This window comes from Gekko japonicus, unplaced genomic scaffold, assembly GCF_001447785.1.
Source record: "Gekko japonicus isolate JY-2015 unplaced genomic scaffold, Gekko_japonicus_V1.1 scaffold895, whole genome shotgun sequence".
NCBI classification, from domain to species: domain Eukaryota; kingdom Metazoa; phylum Chordata; class Lepidosauria; order Squamata; family Gekkonidae; genus Gekko; species Gekko japonicus.
Genome location: NW_015172581.1, coordinates 315,018 through 333,387, shown reverse-complemented (window position 1 = coordinate 333,387; position 18,370 = coordinate 315,018). Strand labels below are relative to the sequence as shown.

The 18,370-nt window shown below is 49.4% G+C and overlaps 1 protein-coding gene across 1 annotated transcript in view; it reads right to left on the bottom strand.

The window, feature by feature from the left end:
* Nucleotides 1-17,113, bottom strand: part of HTRA3 (HtrA serine peptidase 3) — a 38,364-nt gene extending 21,251 nt beyond the window's left edge. The window contains exons 1-5 of the mRNA XM_015421453.1: nt 17,103-17,113; nt 16,204-16,305; nt 13,553-13,784; nt 11,699-11,893; nt 9,981-10,013 (exon numbers count right to left, since the gene is read on the bottom strand). Of these exons, the coding sequence (XP_015276939.1) occupies nt 9,981-10,013; nt 11,699-11,893; nt 13,553-13,784; nt 16,204-16,305; nt 17,103-17,113 (573 nt within the window). The remainder of the gene's footprint in view (nt 1-9,980; nt 10,014-11,698; nt 11,894-13,552; nt 13,785-16,203; nt 16,306-17,102) is intronic.
* Between the last annotated feature and the right edge of the window lie 1,257 nt (nt 17,114-18,370).

The window sequence follows — 18,370 nt, the reverse complement described above, 5'->3', positions numbered from 1 at the left end:
GGCAGGTTTTTATGTTAGTGAGATTCAATCTTTTCCCCTCCGCTGTTGTCTTAGGCAGATATAGGGGTATCCCCTATAGGGACAGAACCTGTAATTGCCTCCATAGTGAACCAGATTCAGTTGCTCATATCCTTCTACGTTGCCCCCAATATTCTACTATGCGTAGCCATCTGATTAGTCCCCATTTACCTACCACAGGGAATCCGACTGACAATGATCTTAAAATTTTATTGTCTAATAAGTTCTCGGAATTACTTTGTCTGTTGCCAAATTCTTAGCCTATGTCTGGAAGCTTAGGGTAAGAGCATATAAGTCTTAACTCCCCTATGTTCTTTAGAATTGTTATAATCTTTACTGAGTATATTATTTCTGAGAGGTTTCAAAATGATACTTTGTTGGGGCAGCTTGGTGTAATTTGCCATGACTTATTAATTTGTTTATTTATTTTTCTAATTGTTTCACTGCCCTTCTTGTTGCTGTGTTATGCCAATAAAGGTTTATGTATGTAAAATGTGATGTGTATCATGGGGCAAGGTGCATAAAGGTAGGCTGCAACTCTTCTGGAACAAGTAATTGACATGTAGAGAAGAAGAAGAAGAGAAGAAGAGTTTTGATTTATACCCCGCCCTTTACTACCCAAAGGTGTCTCAGAATGGCTTACAAACTCCTTTCCCTTCCCCTCCCCACAACAGACACCCTGTGAGGGAGGTGGGGCTGAGAGAGCTCTGACAGAAATGGCTCTTTTTCAAGAACAGCTCTTATCAGAAATATGGCTTGCCCAAGGTCATCCAGCCAGGTGCAAGTGGAGGAGTGGGGAATCGAACCCGGCTCTCCCAGATTAGAGTCCGCGTACTTAACCACTACACCAAACTGTACAACCATTTTGTAATGAAAGCTCATCACACACTCTAAAGCAAGGCAACAACTCTGAATCAATTATCTTTATATTATTAGGCCATTTATTCATCAAAAATCCCCTTAATTTCTGCTGGATTGGGCACATGAAACATGCAGCTTGGAATTTCTCCTGTTTAGCTGCAACTGGGAAACCTGAGAGAGGTGCAACAACTTCTACATCCTCTTCTGACAAAATGTCTGTCAGACTCCCTGGTCCAGTCACTCTCAAGCACACTGTCTTTGACAGTGAAAAGCTTTATTGAGTTAAGCAAGTTCCAGGCATGAATAGTACTGTGTCAGTTCTAAAGCATTTTGGCGGGTACATGCATAGATATAGAAAGTTCAAACTGTAACCCCTCCTAAGGCCCACACATACGTCATGTCATGCAGCCAGGCTCTACCCCCCCCTTCCCATGGGAATATACGATCCCATTAGCTACTACACAAGCTGGCACTGAGAGCTTCAAGGACGTCTCCCTGTGAACCAGAGAGAGGTGCACTTGAGAAAAAGGTTCCGCCATCTAAAATAGAGCACTCACACACCCCACACTCATTCCCCCCACCTAAGGAATTCCCCTCCACCCAACGTCTATGGCAAACTATGTGAAGCGAAGTGAAGCATGGTTTGACAATGTCTGAGGATGCCAACACCAGCTGAGACAAACAATTGGCTCTCACATTTTCTGTTCCCGGCTTATTTCCATCTCATAAGTAAAAGAAAGCAACCGCACTGACTACCTAGCACTTTGTTTCCCTGCCCTTCCCTATTCCATCTCATAAGTAAAAGAAAGCAACTGCACTGACTACCTAGCACTTCGTTTCCCTGTCCTTCCCAATCCTTTTGATGTCAACAACGTTGTCAGGGGACTATGGTCAGTACATAATTAAGATGCATGGCTCCACAAGTAAGTACTCCACTTTTCTGTGACCCAAACATATGCAAGTGCTTCCTTTTCAACAACAGAATACTTCCTCTCAACCAGAGTGTTCTTGACATAAATGCAACCATCCTTTCCACCTTCCCTCATGGAGCTGAGTCACCACAGCTCCTAATCCATATTCAGAAACATCAGTTGTCACAATTATAGGCAATGTTGTTTCAAACAATGCCAAAGTTGGACTATGAACAATCAAATCTTTTACAGTATCAAAACTGGCTTGAGCCACAGGTGACCATACAAAATTTGCATTTCCACTGAAGCATAATTAGGAATAAACTTTGCATACCATGCAATCAAATCCAAAAAAGAATGAAAATCTTGTAAGTCAATTAGAGGTGACGCCTGTAAAATTGCTTAAATATGATCTAATCAGGTTTTAACTCAGCTGAAGAGACAATATGTCCCAAAAAGGAAAATTCTGTCTGCCTAAATTTACATTTTTCCATGTAAAGCCAACCCGAAGCCAACCCATATGGAACACGTTTAAATTGGAACAATCCGTCATGTGTAATAAATGCTGTGAGATCTCTACTCTCTTCATGCAATACAACTTGACAATACGCACTCTGCAAATAATGAGCAGAAAACATTTTTGACCCTACTAATCCAGAAAACACTTCTTCTATATTCTTCTATATGTGGCAATGGGTGGCTATCAACCACAATGGCTCTATTTGGTTCTCTTAGATCTACACAAAGACATATGCTTCCATCTTTCTTCCTTAACACAGCTATGGGTGAAACCCATTCCAATGAATCAACCTCTTCAGTAATATTCTTCTGCACCAATTTCTTAAGCTCCTCCAACACAGCATTTCTCACCGCAAATGGCAACCCGATTCGTAACTTCTATGGCACAGGGACCACAATAGACTTCACCTTTACCTTATGGATAAATTCCTTTGCACAACCAACTTCCTGTATAGAATTATCCCCACTCACAGGTGAAACTACCTCTGTGATGATTCAACATCTAATTGGGGAGCCACAATACATCCATCTACCACCATCAATTTCAACGCAGCAAACTGTCAGAGTCCCAAGTCACTCAGACTCAACAACGTTCTTTATTAAGGTTCAGTTTATTGAAGAATGTACTCAGGTCATCATTTGACACAATCTGTGTCAGGAATGGGGGGTTAGGCGGGAACCCAAACAGTTATAGTTCATACAGGTCCCCCTGATAGATATGAGCCAATAAGCGAAAGCAAAATGGATCAGAAAAACGGCTGAAGCTCCCAGCGGGAAGCAGCGATGCGGCCGAGCGAGTCTCCAAGGCCACAGCAGAGATAACGGGGAAACTTGAAGCACATTCCAGCAGGGGAGGGAGGAGCAGGGAGAACACAGCAACCCTATGGCAGCATTAGCCGACATTCTGCCCCCAAAAAACCCTCCCCCCCCCCGCCGAGCTTAAGGGGAAACAGGCAATGGAAAGCATGTACAAGCTTAGGGGCACTGACATGGGAAACCTCCACCCACTCCCAGTGAGCTGGTCTGAAATCCACCCACTCCACAAGATAAAACACTTTTCCCCATTTCAACTTAGAGTCCAGTATCTGGGCCACTTCGAAGTGCTGATCACAGGCCAGGTGTCACAAAGGGTTTTCCACTAAGTCTGCACTTCGCCCCCAGGCTCCCCGCTTGTCCCTGGAGGAAAGGCAACAGGGCCCCCTCATACCCAAACAATGCTTTGAAAGGGGACAGCCCTGTGGAGGAAAGTACAGTGTTATTGTAACAGTACTCTGCATACAGTAGTAGGTCCACCCAATCATCTTGCCGATAGTTGGTGAAGCACCTCAAAAACTGTTCTAAGATCTGGTTCACCCGTTCCGTTTGGCCGTCAGTCTCTGGGTGATAGGCGCTGCTGAGCCCCTGTTACACCCCCAACAAGTCCATGAGACCCTTCCAGAATCTGGCCCCGAATTGCACCCCCCTGTCTGATATAACCTTTGCAAGTAGAGAGTGCAGTTTCACAATGTGGTGCATAAACATCTTGGCCAATACCTTTGCGGTGGGTAGCTGCCTAAACAGGATGAAATGAGCCTGTTTCGAGAACAGATCTACCACCACCCACACAACCGTTTCCCCCTTACTGGGCAGCAGATCTGTGATAAAGTCCATTGAAATAACTTCCCATGGAGGACTCAGGGTAGGCAAGGGTTGAAGCAGTCCCAGGGGCTTTCCTGGCCGGGGTTTGCACATAATACAGGTTTGACATGACTGTACATATACAGACACATCTTTCCGCATGCCAGGTCACCAAAACTGCCGCTGCAACAGTTGGAGAGTTTTCAAGTACCCGCAATGCCCAGCCAGTTTGGAACCATGTGCTGAGTGCATAACTTTTCCCCATAGGGAGATGGGAACGAATAACCGTGATCCCTTGTACTAGCAACCATTGTCTTTTTTCACGAGGGTGCCATCTGACTTCACCTTCTGACAGTCAGAGAAGGCGGAGGCAGTATTCCTAATCCCCCGCACTCTTCTCCCTCTCAGCTTTGATCCGACTCCGAGTGAGGACCGCCCCTCCCAGCTGGGTGGGAGTGAACATTGAGTCTACAACTTCCTCCCTCTGGCTGTCGTGTTGGGAGAGGTGTGAAAGAGCATCAACAAGGGAGTTGGCTTTACCCGGGAAGTGGTGCAAGGTGAAACAAAACTTAGAAATTAAATTGGCCCATTGCAATTGCTTGGCATTTAAGTTGTGAGGGGTGCACAACACCTCCAGGTTTTTGTGATCAGTCCAAACTTCGAATGGCACCCAGGTGCCCTCCAACTAATGTCTCCAAGTGGAAAGGGCGAGCTTGATGGCTGCTGCTTCCTTGTCCCATACTGCCCAATTGCATTCAGTCGCGGTGAATTTCCGGGACACATACGCCAAGGGATGCAGCTTGCCATCCCCCCCTTGCAAGATCGCCCCTCCCATGGCCACATCCAATGCATCGACTTGGACCATGAATTTCTTGTTCTTGTCAGGAAGGGCCAGCATGGGCTCGGAGGTGAACAGGGTCTTAAGTTTATCAAATGCCTCCTGACACTCAGGGGTCCATTCCAGCTTTGCCCCTGGTCTGGTGCTCTCCGGTCCCTTCCCTTTGGTTTTTAACAAGTCTCTGAGGAGTAAGCTAACTTGGGCGAAGATCAAGATGAAATTTCTATAAAAGTTCGCAAATCCGAAGAAGGATTGGAGTTGGAAGTGGGTGCGAGGTGCCTCCCACCCCAGAACATCCTGCACCTTTGCGGGGTCTATCTCTAGTCCTCGGGGGGAGATGTGATAGCCCAAGAAGTCCACTTCTGGCTGATTGAATTCACACTTGGAGAGTTTTACAAACAGCTTATGATCGTACAAGGTTTGGAGTACCTCCCTCACCAACTGCACATGAGCATCCTTGGTGGGGGAGTACAGTAAAATGTCATCTAGGAACAGCAGGACCCCCCTGAATAGGTGCTTGTGCAACACTTCATTGACCAGGTTCATAAATACACCAGGGGCCCCTTGGAGCCCAAACGGTATGACTCGGTACTCGAACTGACCCAGAGGGGTGTTAAATGCAGTTTTATACTCATCCTCCTCTTTGATACACACTCGGAAGTACGCATCCTGCAGATCGAGCTTGGTGAAGATTTTCCCTTTAGCCGCCTCCACCAAAAGGTCTTTGATCAACGGCAAAGGATAAGCATTGGTAACCAATACTGCATTCAACCCCCGATAGTCCGTGCAAAGCCGCAAGCCCCCATCCTTCTTTTTCCAGAACAAAATGGGCGCCGTGAAAGGGAAAAAGGCAAGAGGAATAAAACCCCAGGCTGTTTTTGTCAATGAACTTTCTCAGCTCCTCCTTCTCACTAGGGCTCATTGCGTACAACTTTCCTTTGGGCAACTTATGGCCTGGGAGCAGTTTGATAGCACAGTCAGAGTTACGATGGGGGGGGTAGTTCATCAGCCTCCTCTTCCTCAAATACTCGAGCTAAATCCCGGTATTCTGGCAGAATGGTTGATAGCTCTTCTTGTGCCAAACAGGCGCAAACTGGCTCATCGGGGGGGGGGGTGTCTAGCCCCACCCAGGGTCCCAGCCATGCGTTTTACACTTGGGCACGATAAATTGGACTCTCCCCTCATCCCACAGAATGTAGGGTCATGGGTGTGCAGCCAGGGGCTTCCCAGGAACACAGGGAACCTGGTTGTTGGGGTGACCACAAATGCTCGATGTTCCCAGTGGCCCCCCGCACCTATTCGTAGTGGAACCGTCTAAAATTTACATGGCTCTTTCATTGTCGAGCCGTCCATCTGTGTGAACACTATGGTCTCAGGGAGTCTCTCAACTAGGGCCCCCAGCCCTGTTACCAACAATGGACTGATTAAGTCTCTGGCACACCCTGAGTCAATTAAAGCCCTCACCCTCACATGGGTCCCCAATGTAGGATTCAACAGAGTCACAGTCACAAAAAAGAGGGGAGGGGAGTTGCTCACTGTTCATGGCACCGACTGCTCTCAGACCTGCTGTTTTGCACCTTTCACAACAGGCTCTTGCCATTTCCCGCCTGCTCACCCTCCTCCTCGCTGCTAGAGGTGGGTTCACCCTCCTGAACAGCGAATTGCAGTGCCCTCTGGAACTTGGGTTTAGTGAAACTCTTCTTCAGCGGAGCATCCTGGCGTTTCTTTTCAGGCTCCTTTCCCCCGGGTGGGATGACGTTCCCCGGGCAGGATGTGGCATAATGCCCAGCCTCTCCGCATCGGAGACACAACCCTTGGAGCAAGCATTGATCTCTTACCCCCTTCTGGGGCTTGGGAGGTTTGCTCTTGGTGGCCGAGGACTCCGTCTTCAGGTGGCCAGTGGTGCTGTGAATCTTGATCAACTGGATCTGGGTTTCGGCATCCGCGGCTTCTCGCATCCACGCATTCAGGGAGACTGGGTGGGTGCTGCGGAGGATTGTTTCCCGGATCTCGGGGTGTAACCCCAGGCGCTAGTGTTTAGCGAACACCCCATCAGGCCAGCCCTGGATCTTCGCTGCATACCTTTTGAATTCCTCTGTGTACTCTCGCACGGACCTCCTGTTCTGCCAGAGTACGGAGGTGATTTCAGGCTCTCTCTCCTTCCATCGGGTCTTCATACTGCTGTCGCAGTGCCCACATGAATGCTTCTACTTCTCGTAGCTCAGGGCCTTGGTCTTGGGCTGCTCCCTCTCGCAGCTTAGAGGCAATGTAGTCGACCCTCTGCTCTGCCGACATGAAGAGATGGCCCCAGTGCTGCACGAATTTCTGCACTTGCACTATGAAAAATGCCAGCTTCTCCAGAGTACCGTCGAACGTGGCCTCGAGAAGCTCTTTGGGGCGCTCAAGCCTGAATGGAATGGGTGCATGCGCTGGCGAGCCCGCAGGGCCCGGTACCAGGGCAGGTAGGGGCGTGGGGAGCGGGGCAGGGACAGGTACCTGTGTAGGTGGCCCCGCCAGCGGCGTAGGTGGCTGTAAGTGCAGTTCGTTCTGAACCACCTCGGCCACCATCTGGGAAATGTCCATCAGCGCATCTTGTAGCTCCTGACTCATCTTGGCCTGCGCCGCTTCCATCCAGGAGAACCTCTCTTCCCATCGGATCTCCTCGCCTCCCAATGGATCCCGCTTATACTCTGGACCTCGGGGAGGTTTGTAGTCATACCAGCTTCCCCCTGATGGTTTCGGGGTCACCATCCATGATTCATGAGTCCGTGTGGAGAAGTCAGCCCAAGAATTAATACTTGGGCTTTGGAGCGGCCAGCTCTCCACACACCCCTCCGCTCTCGACACTGGTGATAGGGTCGTTGGGACACTTGCTGAGATGGTGGTGGGGACTGGGGCCGTGGTAGTCAGTACCAGTGTTCCCTCTAAGCTGAGTTAGTGTGAGCTAGCTCAGTTTTTTACCCTCCAGATCACACATTTTTGTCTTGGCTCAGAAAGGATGGACCCAAAGCAAACTAATTTATGCAGCAGCCAAATCACTCGCTCACAACTTTAATGCCAGTAGCTCACAAAGTAGAATCTTTGCTCACAAGGCTCCACAGCTTAGAGGGAGCATTGGTCAGCACCTGCTCTGTCGTTGTCATGGGCACATTCAGATCCTCTTCTCCATTGGTCAGCACCTGCTCTGTCGTTGTCACGGGCACATTCAGATCCTCTTCTCTGCTCAACTTTGCAGGTGGGGGTAAAGGCCAACAGAAGGGGATTCCTGACACTGTCAGAGTCCCAAGTCACTTGGACTCAACAACGTTCTTTTATTAAGGTTCAGTTTATTGAGGAAGGTACTCAGGTCATCATTCAACACAATCCGTGTCAAGAATAGGTTAGGCGGGAACCCAAACAGTTATACTCAGTTCATACAGGTGTCAGGTTCAACAGCAAGTAAATCTCCACACACATTTCCAGGGAATCATTATGCTTTATTAGACTACAGGTCCATTGCCATGGTCTACAGGTATATTGTTAGGAATGACAAGGGGGCGGATGCATACCTACATATAACAGGATGAGGCAAATGGCTAAGCAAATGAAATCCAAGAGCGCGCAGGGGAATTCTCCCGGCGGGAGGTTACATAATGAACGGGAGAGTCTCTGTGCCTTATGAGAGCAGAAATATTCACACCAACAGTGGAACGGAAGCCCTCCCTCCGTCTCAAGGTTAGACAGATAACCCAGTCTGGCAGCGCCAGTTCACACGGTCTCATGAGCGCCTCCCTATCGCTGTTTGCCGCAAACGAGCAAGTATGCACCGTAGCGCCAGAGTCAGGGAAGGAAACAAGTAAAACATGGCAGCTAGCTGACAACAGGTCCCCCTGATAGGTATGAGCCAATAAGTGAAAGCCAGCAAGCGCGCTCAGAAAAGCGGCCTGAAGCTCCCAGTGGGAAGCAGTGGTGTGGCCGAGCAAGTCTCCAAGGCCACAGGAGAGATAACGGGGAACCTGAAGTGCATTCCAGCAGGGGAGGGAGGAGCAGGGAGAACACAGCAACCGCATGGCGGCATTAGCCGACACAAACAAATCTCTGCCAAGGACAGGAGTACCATTAGGCACAATATACAATTCTATAGGTGCACAGCATGCACCAAAACTAACTTCATCAGGTAAACAACCACATAAAGGTATTTGGTTCTTTAAACAGCATACCAACTGCAATTTTGGTTCCACCTATGGCACATTCTTAAAATATTGCAAATAAAATGCCTCAGCTAATATAGAGACTGCTGAATAGCATCAACTCAACATCTTGACCCTTCCCAAAAGGGGTAGCAAAGATCTTAAACTTTGGGGAGGGACTGCGAGGTATCAGAAAAATGACCCAAGGTGTCTGGCGCAGCGCAGTATGGAGTGGATTTATTTATTTATTGTTTATTAAATTAGATTTTTAAGAGGCTGAACTGTGGGCTGTGGAAGGTCGGTAGTTCAGCAGTTCGAGACCCGAGTGTGCCGCATGACGGAGTGAGCTCCCGTCTCTAGTTCCAGCGCCTGCCAACCTAGCAGTTCGAAAGCAAGAAACTGCAAGTAGATAAATAGGTACCGCTTCGGTGGGAAGGTAACAGCGTTCCGTGCGGCTTGGTGTTTAGTCATGCCGGCCACATGACCACGGAAACATCTTCGGACAGCGCTGGCTCTTTGGCTTTGAAACGGAGATGAGCACCGCAACCCTGGAGTCGGTCTCGACTGGCTTTCAAGCAAGGGAACCTTTACCTTTACCTTTTTACCCCTGCAAAGCAGGGCTCAGGGCGGTGTACATCAGTAAAAATGCTCTGTATGTTCAGAGGACACTCTTCAGACTCTAGAACATCTCAGGGAGCAGGGCTGGGAAAGATCTCCCTCTGCCTGAGACCTCAGGAAGCCACAGCCCATCACAGTAGACATAAAATCCAAGCCTCAAGGAGCTGGACAGGAATCGAAAGAGAGCCAGGGATCATCCACAGATCCCAGATTCGTGGCGCAGGAATATTTATTGTTCTGATTTGTTGGCATCTGAAAAGAGCCACACTCTTTGATAAGTGAACAGTGGTCACTTGATTCACACTGGAAGGGCAGCCAAACTGAAGTGAAGCTACTGAGACTGCCAGTTTGAGACCACTTCTGGAATTCTGCTTTTTAAGGTAACCATTTCATCATATTATGCAAACACAAAATGCAGTAAGTTCTTACCAGGTTGACGAGAGGTCCTCCTGAATTCCCATACTGCAAAAACAAACATCAGAAAATGTTAACTCCCATTCTGGAAAATGCAAGCCATATTTTTAAAAGGTGTTTTATATTTCATTATTCTATTATCTTGGGTGAGGTGCGTACTACAGGATATTACAGACTGGCTGCAAAACTGATAAGACCTACTGATCAGTACCCTTTTGGACTGGTTCATGGACAGTTTGGTGGAGAGGGAGCTGGTTAGAGGACCGCACCCAAAGAGTGGCGGTCAATGGCGTTTCATCAGATTGGAGGGAGGTGTCCAGCGGGGTGTCACAGGGCTCGGTTTTGTGCCAGGTACTTTTTAATATTTTTATCAATTATCTAGATGAAAGTGTAGAAGGGTTACTCATTAAATTTGCCGATGATACCAAATTGGGAGGAGTAGCAAACACCCAAGAGGATCAAGTTAAAATTCAACAAGAGTTGAATACTCTGGAGAAGTGGGCAGTTGCAAACAGGATGCAATTCAACAAAGATAAATGCACAGTATTACATCTGGGCCACAACAATGTCAAGCACAAATACTGGATGGAGGATCCGTTTCTAGGGAGAAGTGTATGCGAAAGAGATCTTGGGGTAAGAGTGGACTGTAAACTAAATATGAGCAGTCAGTGTGATGCAAAAAAGGCCAATCCTGTCTTGGGTTGTATTAAAAGGCCCATAGCATCGAAATCACAGCAGGTCATAGCCCCTCTTTATACTGCCTTGGTCAGGCCGCACTTGGAGTCCTGTGTGCAGTTCTGGAGGCCTCACTTCACAAAGGATGTGGGCCAAATCGAGAGGGTGCAGAAGAGAGTGACGAGGATGATCAGGGGTCTGGAGACGGAGCCCTACGAGGAAAGGCCTTGGGAATGTTTCGTTTGGAGGAGAGGAGAATGAAGGGGGACATGATTGCTCTCTTTAAATATTTGCAGAGGATAGGACCCAAAGCAATGGGTTTAAATTACATGCAGAAAGGTATTGGCTGGATATTAGGAAGAACTTTTTCACAGTCAGAGTGGTTCAAAGGTGGAATCAGCTGCCTGGGGAGGTGGTCAGCTCCCCTTCACTGGCAGCTTTCAAGAAAAGGCTGGAGGAATATTTGTCAGAGATGCTTTAGGCTGGTCCTGCACTGGGCAGGGGGTTGGACTAGATGGTCTGTATGGCCCCTTCCAACTCTCTAGAATTCTATGATTCTACATAAGAAACCAGCACCTTTTCCTACAGCCTGAGATCTAATAGCTGTCCCATACTGTGAACCTGCTCTTTAAGGTGAAGACAACCCTGTCCTTGTTGTCCCTCCACCCTGTCAGTTTGTTGGCTTCATCCAATCGATTCCTGTCTCTAGGCATCTTCCCAGGACTGCCACCACCTCCACTGAATCAGTTGAAAAGGAGAGGAAGGGCTGAGTGTCACGTGCGCACAGGTGAGGCTTCCTTTCAGATCCTCAGATTGCCTCTCCCAGCAGCTGCACACAGACCCTGGAAAGCCCAGGGGATCCAGAGGGAACTTTGTCCCCCCCCCTCCTGTCGCACAAGTGCTACTGCGGGCTCAGGCGGCATTCCCTCAAGCACTGACAGATGAGCAGAACCAGCCCCCCCTTCCACCTGAGAGCCTAAGAAGACACCATGGAAGATGGCACTGGAGGCAGCTGTGAGACCCAGAGGAACCGCTTCTGCAGTGGAGCTCTGACTTACATTGATGATGGCATCGGTCTGGACGTAGTCCATGTCTGAATCCCGCAGGCCCAGTTCCTTGCCATCCCTCTGCGCTGTGCTGACGATGCCCGTGGTGACAGTGTTCTGCAGGGCAAACGGGCTCCCCATGGCCACAACAAACTCCCCCGGCCTCAGATCACCAGAATGGCCCAAGAGGAGGACAGGCAGTTTTTTCTGCAAGGTTTGGGGGGGGGGGAGAGATGGCTTACATGAACGTGAACAGGACAAGTCTAATGATGGATCGGAAACAGGGATCATGGGGCCCTGACCTGGATAGCCCAGGCAAGCCCAATCTCGTCAGATCGCGGAAGCTCAGGAGGGTACTTGGGTGGGAGACCTCCTTGAAATACCAGAGGCGGGAGGTGGGGGCAGGCTTTATTCAGCCACCTCTCTGAATATCCTCCAGGCCCCAAGTAGGGGTCATTCAAAAGAGGTCATGGCGACTTCCAGGTGCACATACACTCACCTGCGCACGTACACACACACACGCACATGTGAAAAACACAAAACATACACACAAACAGGGATCATGGGGAAACCTTCCTCTGATCGGAAGCAGGGATGCCCCACATCATGTGGGTTCCATTGAGTCTGCTTGTCAAGAGACTGAGTCTGGATGCCCACAGGTGGCCTTGGGTGAGTCGCCTCCACTTAGCTTAGCCGAGGGGGCACAGCGTGGTTGTAAAGAGAAAACGGTCCTGAAATTGCTCTGAGTGGGAGGAAGCAAAGAGGTGACAAACTCATTTGTTACGAGGGCCGGATCTTGCATAAGGGTCACTTTGCCGGGCCAGGCCACGTGTGCCGTAAAATGTAATTCCAGGTACCGGAGATATACATTTCATTAAGGGCACAGGCAAACCCGATTAAGCAATTGATTTGTAGCAGTGAAAGCAATTGATTTACTGGGGAACTCGTAAAAGCTCGGCTCTCCTACATCCCCACCCCCCAGCTCTCATCCCTCCTGCGATTGCCACAAAAGTGGTGGGGCTGAGGGGAGGGCCTGACAGAGAACATGTTTCCAAAACCTCCAGGGGGCGCTTCTTGTCCTCCTGCGACCCCTTTCCCCCTCATGGGCTGAGAAGGGCACCAGTCCCTGGCTGGCCAGGCAAGAGCCGTGGACAGACCCGTTCTGGCCCGCGGGCCGGATCTTTGACACCCGGCTCTAGAGAATGGGACATCCAGACACCAGCCGCTTTGCGCATGTTCCGCTTCAGAGGGTCTGGTCTGGTCCCTCCCGTCCAGATGCTCCTCCTTCATGCCCTCACCAGGCAACACCACAGAATTCAAATGTCAAAGAATGAACAGCAATACCAACAACTGTATCTTAGAAATCAGACAACTCACTTGTGATGTATTTCGTACATATAATTTTAAAACACCAGAACAGTGTAATTCTTTAACCCGGACCCATTTTCAAAGGATCGTCGTGGATGCTGGTTTTGAAGAGGGAAAGGGCTGCCACACCACCAGAAGAAAGGGAGCTGCACAGGACCCCGTTGGCCCGAGGGGCAAGGCAAGGTAACACACAGCGTGAGGATGGCACATCACCCGACGCAGGAAAAGCCCGCGCCTGGCAGGAGAGAGGGGAAGCCACTCTGGGCTCTGGGCAGCGCGGTGCCAACCCCACTTGTCTCTAACTCTTTCACAGACATGTTTGGGGTACTCACGGCAGAAATTACATCTGCAGACAGGCTCACTCCAAGTAGCCATTTACTTTAATTGAGAAAGACTGTCCATGTTCAAATAAGCAAAGCATGCAAAAGCCCAGCCCCCCTTCCGCCAAAGGAGGAAGCATTCGGCCAACGCCGAGCGGGTTTCCTCCCAGCTCCTTACCCGTGGCTTTATCTTTATGGTTGCGATGTCTGACTTCTTGTCAATGTCCTGGATGGTCGCTTCGTAGGTGTCCCCACTCTGGAGCTGCACTTTCAACTGCTGCCGCCCAGTTGCGGTGCTGCTGCTGCTGCTGCTGGAGACCACGTGGGCATTGGTGACAATCAGCCCCGTGTCGGACATAATGAAGCCAGAGCCGCTGGAGAGGGGGACGTTGCGGCCAAACAGAGGGTGCCTGTACAAGAAGCCAGCAGGGAGAACTCCTCAGTCACGCAGCAGGCAGGAAAACTGGAGCACCTACATTCCACACACACCAAGAAGCCAGCAGGGAGAACTCCTCAGTCGCGCAGCAGACAGGAAGACTGGAGCACCTACATTCCACACACACACACACCACACACACACAAGTGAAGAAAAGCCTTCTTCTCGAGAGCAGGAGCAGGCCATTCTTTCAGCCAGAGTACAAAAAACCCACAGCAATCATCTGAAGAAGCGTGTGTGTGTGTGCGAATGTTATATTTGGACAGAGACACCAGGAGCAAGCTGAGCCCCAGCAGTACCCCTCGTGCCTCAGGGGTCTTCCCCTAGACACAGAACTGGCCCTGCGTGCCACGCAGAATGGCCCCTCACCTGCCAACCTGCCGGGCATCTGCCCAGCATTCCCCACTCCTGCTCTGGAGCAGCAGCAAAGATTACAGAGCTGCTAAAACGGGTAAACAGAAAGAGGACATCACGACATGTTGTGGAAGTTCACGCGCATTTGAGGCCCATATTGGCGATTCCCACAAATGCCTGGAGCTGCCTTCTCCTCAGTCAGACTCTTGGACTACCAAGGTCCGGAACATCACCTCTGTCTGGCAGAGAGGTTCACTGTGGTCTTGGGTTGAGATCTTTGACATCTCCTATTTTTATTTACTTACTTACTTCATTTATAGTCTGCCTTTCTCACTGACACTCCAGACAGATTACCAAATTAAAAACTATGCAAAAGAGGCTAGTATAATATACAGCAAACAATCCAACAAAACTGGATTACAAAACTAGAGAACATTGAAATAAAAAGCAGTATCTGAAGCAGTGCACGATGCAGTAAAAACTGCCTATAATTTTGACAGACATTAAAAATACCACCCTGTTCCCTTTCTAATTCTGCAAGCAAAGCAGATGCTCAATGTCAAACTCGAACTCTCATTTGCCATGTTTGGGGGGGGGGGGTTGGGGGCCTGCAGAGGGGGGGAAATTCCTGAGGGAGGGGTGTGAGTGGGAGAGTGTGTGAACAGCTCTGTTGTAGTGGCGATGTAACTCTCCCTAAGATACCTCCCTTGTCAGGGATGACCTTGAAGCCTAACTGTGCCATCTTCACTGTTATAGATAAAGGAACTGTATATTCACAGGTGTGTGTGTGTGTGTAGAGCATGCAAAAGCTAGGTGGGAAGCTGGTGGAGTGTGATTGGCTGTAACTGAAGGGTGGGGCTCGTTTGAACTGTCTATATCTTTGGATTCTTCCGCCAGAACCCCCATTCTGCCACTGTACTGGTCTGGCCTGGAACATCTTTATTTCTCAATAAACAAATCACTGCCAGAGTGTGTTGTTGAGAGTAACTTTGTCCCACTAGAGAAGGTCTTCAGGGATGGCCTTGCTCTTTGCCCCTCCTCCGTTCTTCACAGGCAAGGGCAGCTACTGCTTCTACGCACAAGTAAAAACGCATAACCCCTGACATTTTCAATACATCCATTCTTCTCCTTCTCAGCACGAGGCAAGTTGACAAAGTCACCAGCCACACCAGAGGTCAGCAGCAGATTCTTTCATGCAAGGTGGGGGGAGGGGCAGTTCTTTGATCTGTTTGGTACAGATCCGGCACACTTCCCCTGTCACGCCACAGCAGGCCTTGCTTGGCCTGGAACACCCGCACAGACCCAAGAGAGCACGGGGGTCTCTGTCCAGACTTTATCTAGACACATATCCAGGACAGGTCCTACTAAACAAGCCGGCAGGGTCAAATTATGTATGGGCCAGAACCAAGGATGTGCATTCAAATGCCACAACTACTTTTTTGCTTCCCCCCCCCCCCCTGGATACGGCCTGATGTGATGCTCGTGTGCAAGTGGAGCACAGCTGAAGGCTTCCTGGTTTTGGCAGCCTTCAGTCGGGTGTCTGTGAGGCTCCAGGGCAGACATCTGAGCAAACTGGGCTGTGTTGCCTTTCCACAGTCTGGGTGTCTCAACCACAGTTTAATCCAAGTGTTCTGTGAGACCCCATGGAACACTCACACCCGCGGACAGAAATAGGACAGACAGCAATGGAAGGCAACCCTGGAGCGGTCCCATTGACATCCATGACATGTACCCAAGCAAAAGTACATGGACAATCTTTTTGAAACATTTACAATCCACTTAATCTAGCCAGTGTGGCACAGTAGTTAAGAGTACTGACCCAGGCTCAAATCCTCACTCTTGCCAGGGACGTTTGCTAGGTGACTTTGAGCCAGTCACACTCTCTCAGCCTAACCTACCTCACAAGATCGTTGTGAGGATAAAATGGAGGCAAGGTGAAGGATGTTGTAAGTTGCACTGAGTCCCACTGGGGAGAAAAGTCGGGTATAAATATTTAAACGCATAAACTAAATAAATCAAATGCAAGGCACAAAATTTACCTGAGAAAGAGTTCTATGTGCACAACAGCAGGGGCAATCTTCTCCACCACATCTGCAATGAAGTTAAACTTAAACCTTGGGCTGTTTGGCTGTTGATCTATACTAGCAAAGAGAAATGGAAATGCCATTAAGAACTCAGAAATTAGCTGGGTTGTTATTTCTATACAGCCCATCCAACCAGTTTCAAAGGCAATCTTAAGTTCTTCCCCGGCAGTGATGCTGGTTACCATTCAGTCCAGAGGGCTGCCAACATGAGTACCCAGAAAGAGAGAAAGCAGAAGTATAGAAGGAAAAGCCCAGGTTGATTCTGTACAATATTGTGTAGGCTGGACTGAGTAGAAATGGACCACCTGCCACCTACAGGGCACATGGCCAGGAATTCAATAGGATCTGGCGGCAGCCACAGAATGGTCCACATAAACCTTGAAGTCATCTTAAAACTAGTATGGGGTGGACACTGGGACATGCTCAGATTTCACACTGGCAGGTTCATCACCTGGCAATGTGAGTGACCATCTGTGAACTGAATCCTGATTTCAGAACAAGCCGCCATTAAAATAAGCCAGACTTAATGTTCCAAGGCTGAGATATTCAGATTGTGCCATGTGGGAGTCATTCCACTTTTCGATCTCCTCATCTTAGTGCCTCACATGTGCTAATGGTTCTATTATTTATGTAGAATGCATGTAGTAGTTCTGAAAGAAAATTACAGAATGAAAGAATAAAACACTAAAATCAATAATACGGTTGAAAGACTCAGGTGGGTAGCCAAGTTGGTATGAAGCACACGAAGGCTTGTATCCAGAATTAAACTTTGCTGGCCTTAAAAGTGCCACTGGACTCAATATAGATGGAATTGTAAGTAGAACTGTATCCCACAGCTGTGACCAGGAGCCCACCCATCAGCCATGGTTGACTGGCACACTCCTCCAAGTATCAGAGGCTTGAATGAACAGACACACCTCCCGGATGTCCCTGGACACAAGAAGGGCTCGGACCCTCCAGGTCTCACTGGGCAAAGCTTGGGGGCTGCAGCCAAGAGGGCACACCTGGAAGTGGCGCCCAGCCTGGCGTATAAATGGCAATAATGTCCAGACCTTGGGAGGGGGAGGGAATTACATACCAGGGGCATCGTGCCCCGAAGTGCTTCTGGCCAGAGCCAGGAAGGGCTTGGGCAGCGCCTTGAGTGGACCCTGGAGACCAACGGGCAACCAGCACAACTTCTACAGAACCGGTACTCTTTGACGAACACCCCAAATACCTGGCGGCTGTGATTTGAACCTTACGAAAAGAGTGTTATTCCAGAACAAAAGTTCCACGAGGCCAGATCCTTCTGTTCCAGGGAGGGACACTCCCAAATAACAGCCTGGGGGTGTGAAGTGAAACTAGCTTCTGGCCAGTGGGTTGGCGAGCAACGATGCAGGGTGGCCGGCTCCAGCCTGGGGAGAACAACGTCTGCAGAGGGGAGGGAGCTCCGACCGGGGAGCTGAGGAACTGGTTGCCGCAGTCTGCAGATCAGCTATAATTCCAGGAGAACGCCAGGCCCCACCTGGGATTTGGCAATCCTACCATTTAGTCCTGGTTTCAGCACCTCCTTCCTTTCCTCCACCTCCCCTGCCAATGCCTGGCAGGTATCCCAGCCTGCACTGCGGCACCAACTAAAGGCCTTGGCACATCACCCGCTTCCTCGCCATCACGGGCTGCTCTTGCCACAGGAAACAGCTACCAGGCCATTCCCCTCCCACCGGCATTTGCCAAGAAAGTCACCATGCGCTTCCTGTTGACCCTTCCCTCACGCTGAACCTGATGAAACCAGCCTCCCTGTGCTGGTTTAAGGGCTCCCCCCCCCCAAGGTCTGTTCACAGATTACAGTGAGAGCGCAGACAGTGTGAGTGTACACAGAGGGGCACTCAGAGGGCAGCTGTCAGTGGCATATTTCATCCGAATGGAGGGAGGCAGCAGCATATTTGAGCCTGGATACCTCTTGAGATCAGCGTCCTATTTAAATGTATTGTTTTCCCTGATTTTTTTGTAAAGCACTTTATGAGCGTGAGAGCTTTTGTACGACGCTACTATTTCCTGAGGAAGATCCAATTTTGAAACGTTGTTATATAATCCGGAGACAACGTTGATGTATTTTTACACAAGGATTTTCTTATGATTTGAA